This window comes from Oryctolagus cuniculus, unplaced genomic scaffold (genome assembly GCF_964237555.1).
Source record: "Oryctolagus cuniculus unplaced genomic scaffold, mOryCun1.1 SCAFFOLD_105, whole genome shotgun sequence".
NCBI classification, from domain to species: Eukaryota; Metazoa; Chordata; class Mammalia; order Lagomorpha; family Leporidae; genus Oryctolagus; species Oryctolagus cuniculus.
The window spans coordinates 215,932-230,023 of record NW_027208304.1 but is presented as its reverse complement, the minus strand read 5'-3'; the positions used below and the strand labels follow the sequence as shown (position 1 = coordinate 230,023).

Genomic DNA, 14,092 nt, shown 5'->3' with positions numbered 1-14,092 from the left:
TTTCAAGAAAGAGTGTGAGAAAACAATTCTAAAATGTTAAGGAAATACAAGCAGTTGAGAATAGCCTTTGTATTCATAATAAATAATAATATTAGAGGAACAGAGACCCCAAAAGAGATACATTATGTGATGGCAGTGGTGCCAACTGAAACAAGTCACTATATTCATCATCATGCATCCTCAGTAGAAAGAAGAGCTAAATGTCTAGTATATCTTAAAACCATCCTTGAGGAAACAGTAAAAATGCTTAATTTTCAGGGGCTAGAGCAGTAGGTTAATCCTCTGCCTGCAGCACCGGCATCCCATATGGCCACAGATTCTAGTCCTGGATGTTCCTCTTCTGATCCTGCTCTCTGCTATCGTCTGGGAAGCAGTGGAAGATGGTCCAAGTGCTTAGGCTCCTGCATGCACATGGGAGACTTAGAGGAAGCTCCTGATTCCTGGCTTTGAATCAGCCCAGCTCTAGACGTTGCAGCAATCATTTGAGAAGAGAACCAGTTAGTGGAAGACCTTTCTCTCTGTCTCTCCCTCTCACTGTCTATAACTCAAATAAATAAAAATCTTAAAAGAAAAAGCAGATGATTTATTTAAAAACTGCTTAATTTCCTAAACCTTCACCTTGAATATACATCTTCTTAACAATCTATAAAGAAATAGGAAGTATGCTCGAAGTACTCCTGTTGCATTCCAAACTACTGTTACCTGAAAAAAAAAAAAGTACTTTGTGGGGGTTGGCCTTATGGCATAGTGGGTTAAGTCATCAGCTGTGACACAAGCATCTAATATGATTGCTGGGGCACCTGGCAGTGAGTGAATGGAATATTTCTCTCTGTTTCTTCCTCTCTGTAACTCTGCCTTTCAAATAAACCTTTTTTTTTTTATAAAAGCCATGAAACTCTGAAGCTTGAAGGAAGACAGAGAAAATGAAGACAGAGAAAAGCCTTAAGGATTGTACCATGGGTACTCCAATATCTAGAAAGAGGTGAGGAGGAAGAAAAACAAAGCTGTGGGGAGCAATCCGGACTGGACTAAGTTACTGGAATTAGGACTTATTCTATGCATCTGCTCTCCCACAATATGGCGCTGGGAGAGAAGAAAACAGCTTCTGCACAGCTGCCTCCAGTTCAGCCAATAAACTGTAGGACTTGCTCCTGATTGGAGGAGAGCAGCGTACTCGGCATGTGGGCAGCCGAGTTAGGATTGGCGGAGGAGGACTATAAAGGGGGAGGGAGACGGCATGCACCGGGAACATCTAAGGGGAACATCTAAGGGGAACGCCTGTGCAGCCCCCGAGAGAGCCGGCCGGCGGTGTGCTGCTCCCCTGCGGAAGTGGGGAATGTGGCCAGGGGGAACCGCCCTTCCACGGAGGTGGAAGGGACAGTAGCCAACCCGGGAAGAACCAGCAGCAAACCCGGGGAGGGCCGAGCAGACGAAAGAACAGCGCAGGATCCTGTGTCGTTCCTCCACGAAGACGGGGAGCGACATAATGGTGCCGTGACTCGGATAGGAAACCTAGGATGGATAGGAAACTTAGGAGGGAAGAAACGGGAAGAACTGGGAAAATACCGGAGAGAGAGACTAGCAAACAGCCTAGGGAAAAGCCGGACGAAAAAGGTGCCGGAAGAAGCTATTGAAAGCCTAGGCATAGACTCAGATACGGACTACAGGGGGAAGCTGGGAGAAATCTCTAAGGTTGAAAGCGAAAGTGAAAGCTAGAACAAACAGACTCGGATGCGGACTGTGGGGAGAGGCCAGGAGAAATGAGGGAGGAATATTGTTGGAAGAAAGCTTGGGGAAACATACCGGGTAGAGAAAAATGTTAGGGAAATTGAAGCCGCGGGGGGCAGGCCGAGGCGGAGACGAAAGCCACTTTGGGATTCTCAAGTTAGCCCGGGAATAGGGGGCGAAAAGTTGAAACCAGAAGCAGAAACGTAAGCCAGATTGGGATCTGTCTGATTAGCCCGGGGAGCAAAGGACGGGAAGCCAAATCGTGGGGCGGAGACGTGAGCTGGGTTGAATTCGCCAGGCTAGCCCGGGGAACTTGGATTGAATACTAGTGGCGGAGACGCAAGCTACGCTGTGTGACTCGCGGAGGCTGCCGCGCGCAGACAGAGCGTGCGGGGCTCAAGTAGATAGGGAACGCGGGGCTAGTGAGACACCGCAGAGTGTGCGCGCGAAGCTGAGCCGCGCAGAGCCGCGGGCTGAAGCGGCTCAGAGCCGGAAAGCCGCGGAGAAGCAGCCTCGGGGCGGGCACCGGAAAGCCGCAGGGATAAGAGAAACAGAAGTTTAGAAGTAAAATGAGAGAAATAGGAATGCTGGAAGATAGAAGTAAAATGGGAGAAATAGGAATGCCCGGAGATAGAGAAATAGAGAAATAGAAAGGCCTCCCCTCAACATGGCAATGAGAAAGCTTGGATTCGGTCTGCCTGATTAGGGAGGCGGTGAGCACCTGCGGGCGGCTAGCAGCTTATGCGCCGCAGGTCACCGAAGTCAGGCACGAATTAACATCAGTAAGGCCTCCCCACAATACCGCAATTAGAAGGCTTGGATTCGGTCTGCCCGATTAGTGAGGCGATGAGCACCTGCGGGCGGCTAGCAGCTTATGCGCCGCAGGTCACCGAAGACCGGCACGAATTAACATCAATAAGGCCTCCCCACAACACAGCAATGAGAGAGCTTGGATTCGGTCTGCCTGATTAAGTGAGGCGATGAGCACCTGCGGGCGGCTAGCAGCTTATGCGCCGCAGGTCACCGAAGACAGGCACGAATTAACATCAGTAAGGCCTCCCCACAATACAGCAATTAGGAGGCTTGGATTCGGTCTGCCTGATTAAGGCGGTAAGCACCAGCAGGCGGCTCGACCAGAGTGTGAGCCGCAGGTCACCGAACACAGGCACGCATCAGCGCCTAAAAACCTCCTCACAACATGGCGAAGAGAGGACCCGGATTCAGTTTGCCTGATTGATAGGACTTGTAAGAACCTGTGGCAACTCTAGCAAGTAGAGCAGAGTGTGTGCCGCGGGACACCGAAGACAGGCGCGTATCAACGCCAAAAATAAAAAGAAAGGGGGATCTGTGGGGAGCAATCCGGACGGGACTAAGTTACTGGAATTAGGACTTATTCTATGCATCTGCTCTCCCACAATATGGCGCTGGGAGAGAAGAAAACAGCTTCTGCACAGCTGCCTCCAGTTCAGCCAATAAACTGTAGGACTTGCTCCTGATTGGAGGAGAGCAGCGTACTCGGCATGTGGGCAGCCGAGTTAGGATTGGCGGAGGAGGACTATAAAGGGGGAGGGAGACGGCATGCACCGGGAACATCTAAGGGGAACATCTAAGGGGAACGCCTGTGTAGCCCCCGAGAGAGCCGGCCGGCGGTGTGCTGCTCCCCTGCGGAAGTGGGGAATGTGGCCAGGGGGAACCGCCCTTCCACGGAGGTGGAAGGGACAGTAGCCAACCCGGGAAGAACCAGCAGCAAACCCGGGGAGGGCCGAGCAGACGAAAGAACAGCGCAGGATCCTGTGTCGTTCCTCCACGAAGACGGGGAGCGACACAAAGCCAAGGAAGGAAGGAAGGGAAGGAAAGAAAAAGTGCTTTGTGTTGTAAAGTGAAATATCAGAGTTCATGTCACACAATTTTAACTCAAAGTATGAATAAACAAATTCAAAATTTATAAAAAGAGAAAAAGAAAATATGACCAGTAGACATATTTTATTATGCAATCTTCATTATTTGGGAGCTATTTTCTCAAAAATTAACAGCATGATTCTTCATAGAAAATAGCAAAGAGTGTTTATTGTCAGTGATAAAATTTGAATTTTAAATGAAAGCTCTAAATTTAAAAAACTTTATCTGTCACCATGAAATTTTCCCAAGACTTTCCAGATGACAGCAATGATGTCATGTGGCTTTTTGATATTTTATAATGAAATATGTCAACATTTGGCAGATCTATTTAACTTAGTGAACTAACATTTTCTAAGTAATTAGCATATGATGTTACAAAATCATACACTGGTGAAAAATGTCCTTAAAGTAAGAGACCAGTGGATTTTAATGTAGCAGAAAATGAAAAGTTTATTTAGATGGCTTCAAATTTCTCATTACATCTGTCTTTTAAGAACCTATTATTAGTTTGAGTTTTGGTGCAATTGTATCAAAGAAGAATATCTGTAATTATTTGAAAGCTTTTAAAATTATTCTTCCTTTTTCAATTATATATCTGTAAGTAGGCAATTTTCTTTAACTAGTTGGACCAAAACAACATATCACAACAGACAATATAAAGGAAGATATGAGAATCTACCCTTCCATTAGGCCAGGGATTATAGATTTTCAAAGAAGTGAACAATGTCAATATTATATTTGTTTCATTTTTGAGAATATAACTGTTATCTTAGAAATTATTTATGCTAACATGGAATTATTACTTTTAATAAATTTTAAATGTGCCTATTTTAATTTTCAATAAAAATAAATAAAAGCTTTTGAACTTCTTTGAGACCACAAAGTTCAAAAGTGCTGTCTTAGTGAAAACTCAACAGAAATAATGTGTATCAGAACACTATAGAAAAGCATAAAAATATTCATAATAGCATTGTTAGGAATATTTGTAATACCAAAATTCTCTCAAAAATGCAGCAGTAGAAGAATGGATAAATACATTGTGGTGTAATCATGTCACATGTTTCACGAAAAGACTGAATAAGTAATAATTATATGAAAAAACAAGGTTAAATCTCCAAGGAATACAATATTAAAATTAACTGTCCAAAACCAAAGTAAATTACAGCTAATTATTTACGGGTAGATGTTGTTAGGAGACAATTCTTGGGTTTCTCACAGTTGTGCACATCCTTGTACTGGAATATCTAGACTATAATTTTCAAGGATTTTGGAGAGTGCGCAGCCTTTGAAGACAGAGAAGGTAGACTGTTCTTGAGCAAAGGGCTCATGTGCTTACAGTCTAGAAACACGGGGGTAGTAGCTCCCTCTAAAGCAAATTACTGACCAAATTCACTAAAAGCTCAGAGTTTCTCTCTTTGTTGCAAGCTGTTGCCTGTGCAGGCATTACATTACTCATTGAATATTTTTTTTAAATTTTTATAGACTTTTTTTTTTTTGATAGGCAGAGTGGACAATGAGAGAGAGAGAGAGAGAGACAGAGAGAAAGGTCTTCCTTTTTGCTGTTGGTTCACCCTCCAATGGCCACTGGCTGGCGCACCTCGCTGATCTGAAGTCAGGAGCCAGGTGCTCCTCCTGGTCTCCCATGGGGTGCAGGGCCCAAGCACTTAGGCCATCCTCCACTGCACTCCCGGGCCACAGCAGAGAGCTGGCCTAGAAGAGAGGCAACTGGGACAGAATCCACCCCGACTGGGACTAGAACCTGGTGTGCCGGCGCCGCAGGCAGAGGATTAGCCTATTGAGCCGCGGCGCCAGCCACTCATTGAATATTGATCATCTATAGCCACATAGGTACAAGAATGCTGCTAATCTGGCTACAGTTAATGCTGTAGTAAACTGTGCTTTGTTTCTTATGCAGGTTTCTCATGTCTCTACCAGTACCGATGAGTAACTTTGTTAACTTTCAAGTACAGTAAATTTTCAGACCTTTCACAGGTCGGACATTCAGTCATCAATAAAACAATATATTTGATGGTGATGATAACGACTTACATTTGTTGATTCTTTAATATCAAGAAATTGACAAATCTATATAGGAGACACCCCAAAAATTATGATGTTATAAAGAGACAAACTGTTCAGAAAGCTTCAAGGTGCAAGTGATGGGAGCCGGCATTTTAGGATAATGGGTAAAGCCACCACCTAAAGTGCAGGCATCCCATATGGGCACTGGTTCAAATCCTGGATGCTCCACTTCTGATCCAGCTCCCTGCTAATGTGCCTGGGAAAGCAGAGGAAGATGGCCCAAGTGCTTGGGCCCCTGTTCCTATGTGGGAGACCTGGAGGAAGCTCCTGGAGGCTTCAGCCTGACCCACCCCTGGCCATTGCAGCCATTTGGGGAGTGAATCTGCAGATGGAAAATCTGTCTCTCCCTCTCTACCTCTGCCTCTCCTTCTCTGTAACTCTGACGTTCAAATAAATAAATCTTTTTTTAAAAAAAAGTTCAAGAGATGAAGAAAGAGAAAGACAAAAAAAAAGGAATGTGTTTACGGATGAGAATCTCTCTGAAAAAGAATTTTTTTAAGATTTATTTATTTATATGAAAGTCAGAGTTACACAGAGAGAGAACAGAGGCAGAGAGAGAGAGAGAGACAGAGAGAGAAAGAGAGAGAGGTCTTCCATCCACTGCTTCATTCCCCAATTGGCAGCAATGGCCTCAACTGCGCCAATCCGAAACCAGGAGCCTGGAGCTTCTTCTGGGTCTCCCACATGGGTGCAAGGGCCCTTGGGCCATCCTCTACTGCTTTCCCAGGCCATAACAGAGAGCTGGATCAGAAGCAGAGCAGACGGGACTCAAACCTGCACCCACATGGGATGCCAGTACTGCAGACAGTGGTTTTTCCTGCTACGCCACAGTGCCAGCCCCAAGAAGAAAATTTACACTAAGACCTAAATGTTGAAAGAAGCAAATCATGTGAATACAAATAAAGGCTCAAATCACAACAATTTGAGATGTTCAAAGAAATGAAGATAATCTGGGGGTAGTGAGAAGATGCCAGAGAAGTTGTGAGTAGATACTTTGTAGACAGCCTTGAGTGCCTTGTAAATGAGTCTAAATTTTTTGCTGAGTGAAATAACAAACCGAAAAACAGGTTTTCAACTCTATTACATTTACCCTTCACCAAAAGTATTAGCTGCTGAATAGTGAATGGGTTAAGAGGAAATAAGAATGGAGGAAGAAGACAAACTAGGAAACTACTGAAGTGAACTACAAGAGAGATGACAGTGAACTAGACAGGAGCTGAGGCAGTGCAGTGACGGATACATACAAGCACTGAGAATATTTGGATAAAAGTTTCCAACAAATTCTCATCAAATTTCAGATGTAGAAGCTGAGGAACAAAAAAGACTGAATACTCACAGGCTTGATTCACTTAAGAAGATGGCATTTGATAAAATGGTGAGGGTCCTTAATGGTGGGTGATTAAGACAGCAGAGGCTTCCAGCTGCCCACAAATATCCTATCTCCTGTATTAACAAGACCCTTATAATACATGGTTCAGGATTATGCCCAAACAAAACAAAATGAAACATTCCCTAGCTTACTGTGGCCAAGAATATGAGGACAATTCAAAGCTTGATTATCATATAAATGGTATAATGTCCATCTCACAAAGGTTTGCATGAGTATCAAATAAGATAACGCGTTCCTTTGAGGCTGGTGCTATGGAATCTCATATGAGCGCCGGTTTGAGTCCCAGCCGCTCCACTTCTGATCCAGCTCCCTACTAATGCACCTGGGAGGGCAGCAGAGGATGGCCCAAGTCCTTTGGCTCCTGTACCTACATCGGAAACCAGGAAGAAGCTCCTGGCTCCTCTCTTCAGCTAGGTCCAGGCCAGCTCTGGCTGTTGCAGCCATTTGGGGAGTGAAACAGTGATGCATGATGGATCTGTCTGTCTCTCTCTCTAACTATGCCTTTCAAACAAACAAAAAATAAAAAAGCATAAGACATCACATATAGCTTTCATGAAAGCATTTTCTCCATTAATACTTCCTGGATGTGCCACTCAAAACTCCACAGTGTCCTGGTTCTCTCTCATTGGATTGATGAATGAAAAGGAAACCAATTTAACACACTCTTATAAAGAACAGTAAAAGAATAGTATTCTAAAGAATGAATGCTTTGTCACTAAAGGTGTTAACACTTGAGCATTAACTTATGGATCTTTTATTGTTTTGAGGACAAAAAAGATCACTCTTATGTGGAAGAACAATACACTAAACAAAATAGAGTTCAAGCACACAACCATCAAACAACTACTACTAGGTCAATAGAGTGTTTTACAATTTTATTTTTGCAAAGAGAAAGAAGAAAAAATGCAAGCATTGACTCTAACTTTGCTCCACTTAACATAAAACTAAGTGAAAAAATATTTTCAAATTGCTATCAGAATCTGATGCAATGTGATTACTTAAAAATGTGGAGGGGCCAGCACTATGGCTCACTTGGTTAATCCTCTGCCTGTGGTGCTGGCATCCCATATGAGCACTGGGTTCTAGTCCCAGCTGCTCCTCTTCCAGTCCAGCTCTCTGCTGTGGTCCGGGAGGGCAGTGTAGGATGGCCCAAGTGCTTGGGCTCCTGCACCCACATGGGAGACCAGGAAGAAGCACCTGGCTCCTGGCTTCGGACTGGCGCAGCACTGGCCGTAGCAGCCATTGGGGAGTGAACCAATGGAAGGAAGGCCTTTCTCTCTGTTTCTCTCTCTCACTGTCTATAACTCTACCTGTCAAATAAATAAATAAATAAAAGAATGTGGAAAGCAGACAACATATATCCTTCCAATTATTTTCATCACTGTTTCTCCTCTTACACTTTAACTTTACTGAATCCTTTCCCTACCACGAACAAGTGCTTTCTTCCCATACTAACCCTTGCTTATTTTTTATATATCAGTTTAGATATCCTCCTTTCAGACCTTGCCTGAAACCTCATCCTTCTGGTTTACCCTGGTACCAGCTCCCAAACCACTTTGACTATAGCCCTCTCTGGGCACCTGGCCCAGTTACACCTCTGTCTACCACAAACCTGGAGAGCCACCAATAGCAAACTTTGTAAATTGTATCCTTTTCTGAAAAGCAGAAAGATTCAGGAGAACAGATTTATTTCCTTACACACTACGCTCACTCTCACACATGCATATGGTTCATTAGCTCACTCTTACAGACACAGCCACACACGTAAGCAATTGGTGTCACATTCCATAGACTGAGGTACACTTTCACACTCATTCAGAGTATAAAAATGCAATAATTGTATATAATTACCAAACCTCTGTCAAAACCTCTGAAGAGGCAGGATTTGAAGCCAACAACTCTAAATCAACGTCTTATGATTCCTCCAGCTTCCTTTAACATGAATGGAAATAACTACATTCTGCCTGTAAGCTGGAAACCAGAGATATGAAGGGTTTCATACCAATCCACTGTGAGAATCATCAAATATTTGCTAAAACAAAAGCCAACCGAACAACTCAGAGAGCACATTACTAAGAATACACACTCAAGCAAACCCAGAACCCAAAAATAGCCCTTGTATTTACCAGATGGTCTTCTCAGCTTACAACTTCTACCAGCAGCATAAAATTAAATTTAAGTACAGTCACATGACATATATTGATATTTCAGTCGATGAGAGACCACATATATAATTGTGGTCCCCTAAGATCATAATGTAGTCTAGGTGTGTAGAAGGCTATACCACTTGTTTTTTTAAGGACACTCTTATGTTAGCACGACAAAAACACCTAGCAATGTGTTTCTCAGGTCTCTGTCATTACATGGCCTGTGATTTTATATGAAAATAAAGATCCACATTTCTAAAAAGCAGGTGATTTTTCGTCAAACACAGTGCTTAATGTAATTGTTAAGATGTAGGCAACTTAAACATTCAATATTTAAACTGCCTTTTCCAAAGCTAAACTCCTAGACTTTCTTTTCCAATGGTGACTGTATCATAAATCAGCTAAAGAATGAATATTTCAAATATGAATTTCCTTAAATGTTAACCAGTCAATAGTTCAATTTCAGCAAAACTATTTTACTAGTAATGTTTGTTTTTGTAGCCTTTTAAGTGTTCTATTACATTTAACCCTTAAAATTTCAATTTTAAAATTAGTAGAGAATAATAAACAATTGTCTCTCTCACTGTCCACTCTGCCTGTCAAAAAAAAAAAAGAAAGAAAATAAACAATTGAGGTCATGTATTGCTTATGTGTTCCATTGTGAAGAAAACAGACTTAAAAACAATGTAATAAAACCTAGAAACCGTTCATTAATTTGTCTACAAGTTAAGATATCTATGAAAAGAAATCTTATTACAAGTGAATCAACTGTTTAACTCTGTCATTTAATCTTCAAATGTGACTTTGGTAACACAAGAGGGTACTCCAAAGTTCATGAAAGCATGAATTAAAATATGTTTATTTTGGTGCAGAAAAACACTTGAAATCCATGCAGAGAACATTATTTAGTATACATCTTCATTTCTACTCTTCCTTCAATGAAAAATATGTATCTCTATCTTTCATAGTTTTACCTCAGAAGTGATTATAAGGAATTACTGAGTGCTTTAAATATACAAATTTAGATTTTCAGGTTATTGAAATTACAAAAAAAAAGTCATCAGGAAAAGAAGAAGAGGGAGGAGGAGGAGGAGGGGAAGGAGGAGGGGGAGGAGGAGGGGGAGGAGGAGGAGAAGGAGAAGGAGGAGGAGCACTCCAATTTGAGATGCCAACATTGCAGGTGGCAGCTTAGCTGCTATGCCACAATGCTGTCCCCTGATTGTCTAATTTATAAATTAATCTGTAGCATGGGTATGAATGTATAGGAAAAAACATAGTGTATATGAGGTTCGGTATTATCCGTGGCTTCAGGAATCCACTAGACAGCTTGGAATGCATATCTGGTGAATACAAAGGCATTAATGCACATTTACTACATCATTCAGCAGGCATTAGTCAAAGTTATTTCCTTCTCTCTTCAAATTTTTTTTTTATTTCAAAAGGGGGAATGTGCATAGAGTCATGCCATGAAGAACAAGGGAAGAAAACCCACAGAAAAGGTGAAAATATCTGCAAACTATATGTCTATAGTGGATCAGAATATGGAACAGAGAGAGTTATTATAAATCAATTGTAGAAAAATTAAAACAGAGCACTTGAATAGACATTTCTCCAAAGTGGATAAATAAACACCCAATAATACACGAAAATATTTGACATATTAGTCACCAAGGAAATGCAAACCAAAGTCACTTAGAGACACGCTTTCACAACTACTAGGATGGCTATACTAAAAAAAAAAGGCAGACAAAACAACTGTTAGTGAGGATGTAGAGAGATGGGAACTCTTTTCCATTATTGGTGGAAATGTAAATACCGACACTTGGAAAGTAGGTTGGCACTTTCACAAAATGTGCAATACAGGGCTACCACACAATCTACCAATTTCGTTCTTAAGTATAACCTAAGAAAAATGAAAACATATGTTGATGGGGATGGCGCTGTGGTGCAGCAGATAAAGCCACAGCCTGCAGTGCCAGCATCCCATATGGGCACTGGTTCTAGGACCTGCCTGCTCCATTTCTGATCCAGCTCTCTGTGTTGGCCTGGGAAAGCAGATGGTCCAAGTCCTTGGGCCCCTGCACCCACGTGGGAGACCTGGAGGAAACTCCTGGCTCCTGACTTTGGATCAGTGCAGCTCTGGACATTGAGGTCAACTAACCAGCAGATGGAAGGCCTCCCTCTCTCTGCCTCTCTGTCTCTCTCTATGTATGTAACTCTGACTTTCAAATAAATAAATCGATCTTAAAAAAGAAAACATATGTTGACACAAGAATTTGATATGAATGTTCACAGCAGCATTACTCATAGTTATCTAAAATGTGGAAATAACCTAAATGTCCAGCAACTGATGAATGGATAAGCTGTGGTATATCTCTACAGTGGGAAAGTTACTTGGCAATTGAAAGACACTATTACAAACTCCAATGAATGAACTTCAAAAATCTACAGGCTAAGAGAAAAAAGCAGTTACTACAAACCACATGTTGCATGATTCAATTTACTTGAAGTGTCTAGAATAGGCAAATCTACAGAAACAGTAATAGATTAGGGAGTGCCTGGAGCTAAGGGTGGGAAGGATGGGGAGTGGCTGCCTTAAGAGTCTTCTATTTGGGGTGACAAAATTTTCTAAAATTACTTTATGGTGATGGTTGCAAAACTGCAAATATACTGAAACAGGAAGCTACAATTTAAATGTGGATTTTATGATGTGAAGATTTTGTCTCAGTGAAGCTGCTTAAAAAGAGGAAAAGTATGCAATAACACAACTATTTCTTGGTGCCACTGAAGACTGAATAGTAAGAGCATGCTCAGACTGTTTATCCCTTTAACAAATCGTTTCTGGACTTCAAACTAAAACTAAAGACATGAAAACAGTCATTGAAACAACTGAGTTCCAACAGAAGGCCACTGAAAAATGTGCATTTTTAGGAAAATGTGTCTACGAAACGAGATACCACAGAACACAGATCTGAGCAAAGTCTTCAGCAAGCAACAGACAAATGTCTTTCAACGCCACTACAGGTCCAGTTAAAGCTGACCTGTAAAAGCAGCACCGTTTCCAAGTGCATGAGCATCTTAAACTGATAGATCTTAAAGTCAGCCCTCGCATGATTAACAAGCATCTGAAAGCACTATCAGTAATCCGCAGAGAGGCTAAAGGAGTGAGGGCCAGTTCCGTGGCACGTGGGATCGCGGTCCTGATCTTTACCGCGCGGCTCCCTTTGGGAGACCCTTTCTGCTTTGGGGTGGTGTTCAGGGGCCGAGCACCACAGCACACGTGCCCAGCGCGCTAGCCTGGCCTCTCCTAAGTACTCAGCTGTCCTGCAGCACACAAGGGAGCAAGGAGGGTGTCCCCGACTCGAGGGAGTCACAGAACGCAGGTACTAGGCGCGTGGGAGCGGCAAAGCAAATCGTGGGAGCTAAACCCATCCCAGGCACATTCAAGTCAGAGGCGGTCTACGCTGCGGTTCCCCGTCTCGCGCGGGGACGCCACGCCGCGAACGTCCCCGGCGCTGGCCGCAGGTCCACCAACGTCCCCCGGGGCTCAGCGCTGGGGACGGCGGAGTCCACGCGCGCAGCCCCGCCCTCCCGCCGGCGGGCTCCTTACCTTCCTCCTGCACCATCCCCAGGAGGTTCGGGTCACCCATCTTCGCTAGCTCGTTCATGACGCTGAGGCCGGAGAGGCAGCTCCCAACCGGCCGCTGCGACAGGCGACGAGAAGGCGTGGCGCAGGTACTGAATCTGATTGCCGGCTGCCGGAACTGCGCGTCTGACACCCGGACCTTGAAGATGTCGGGACTCTCCCTGCAGGGCGAGGACTTGTCCTCCTCCACAGACTCCACGAATCCCGTGCTCTGCAGCCAGTTGGACTTCGTCTCCAGCTGGTACTTCCACTCGACCTTGCCCCCCTGCACCTGCCCCGCGCCCTTGGGCCTGCGCTTCGATTTCTTCTGCCGGTAGCGCTCCCTGCCCCTTTCCCAGTAGGCCTCCCAGTACCCGTCCCGGAGCTTGCCCTGCTTCTCCCCCTGGCTGCGCCGGCCCGGGCTCTTTCCACTACTGACCTCCCGTTGCGGGCCTTTCCCGAGCGCTCCTTCCCTCTCTCTCCGCCCCTCTGCCCGCCTCCAGTCCTCCTGGGCCGCCGGCGCCCCACCCTCGCGGACCGCCGTCTCCCCGCCCCTCGGCGACCCGGGCTCTACGCCCGCCGCCTCCTCTCCGCTGGGGCCGTCGGAGCTCGCCGACTCCGGTCCGCCGCCTCCGGAGCCACCCCGAGGCCCGCCTCCCGTCGCTCCTCCGGGGCGGCCCCCGCGGGACCCACCGCCTCCGGCTCCCCTGACCGGCCACCTCAGTTCTCAACAGGCTCCGCCACTCCCATTCCTCCAGGTCGACCCTGGGCCAGGACTCGGTGTTCACTGGGGCTTCCGCCCCCCTACCCTCTGAACCCTCCTCTTCCTCCTCCTCAGAAACCCGGCTGGCTGGGTCCTTTCCCATCGCTAGGCTCCAGCTCACCGCGAGTGCCCCTCGGAGAGAACCCCTCCCGCTTCGGGAGTTACTTTTTGTCGGGGGAGGAAAAAGTTCCCCGCCCTTAAAGCGCCCCCTCCCCCTTTGAGGCGGGCTCGTGGCCGCCGGGGTCTCCGAGGTTCCGACAACCCCTCCCCGCCCTCGGGCCCCTGGGCGCTACCGGCTTCCTTGACAAAGGACAAGCTCTCTTCTACAGGTGAGGAAAGGTCACACCTGTGCCCCGATTTCCAAGTCAGCCTCTGCCAGCTTTAAAGTTGGAGCGTGTTGGGCAAGTTCCCATCAGCTGCAGTTTCCAGGTCGTGCAGTGACAGCAGCACTCACCTCC

General features: G+C 45.1%; 1 protein-coding gene across 1 annotated transcript in view; it reads right to left on the bottom strand.

The window, feature by feature from the left end:
* Window positions 1-13,737, bottom strand: part of LOC127488962 (uncharacterized) — a 52,412-nt gene extending 38,675 nt beyond the window's left edge. Inside the window, exons 1-2 of the mRNA XM_070067769.1 lie at window positions 13,680-13,737; window positions 12,857-13,597 (exon numbers count right to left, since the gene is read on the bottom strand). Of these exons, the coding sequence (XP_069923870.1) occupies window positions 12,857-13,597; window positions 13,680-13,737 (799 nt within the window). The remainder of the gene's footprint in view (window positions 1-12,856; window positions 13,598-13,679) is intronic.
* Window positions 13,738-14,092: the final 355 nt, after the last annotated feature.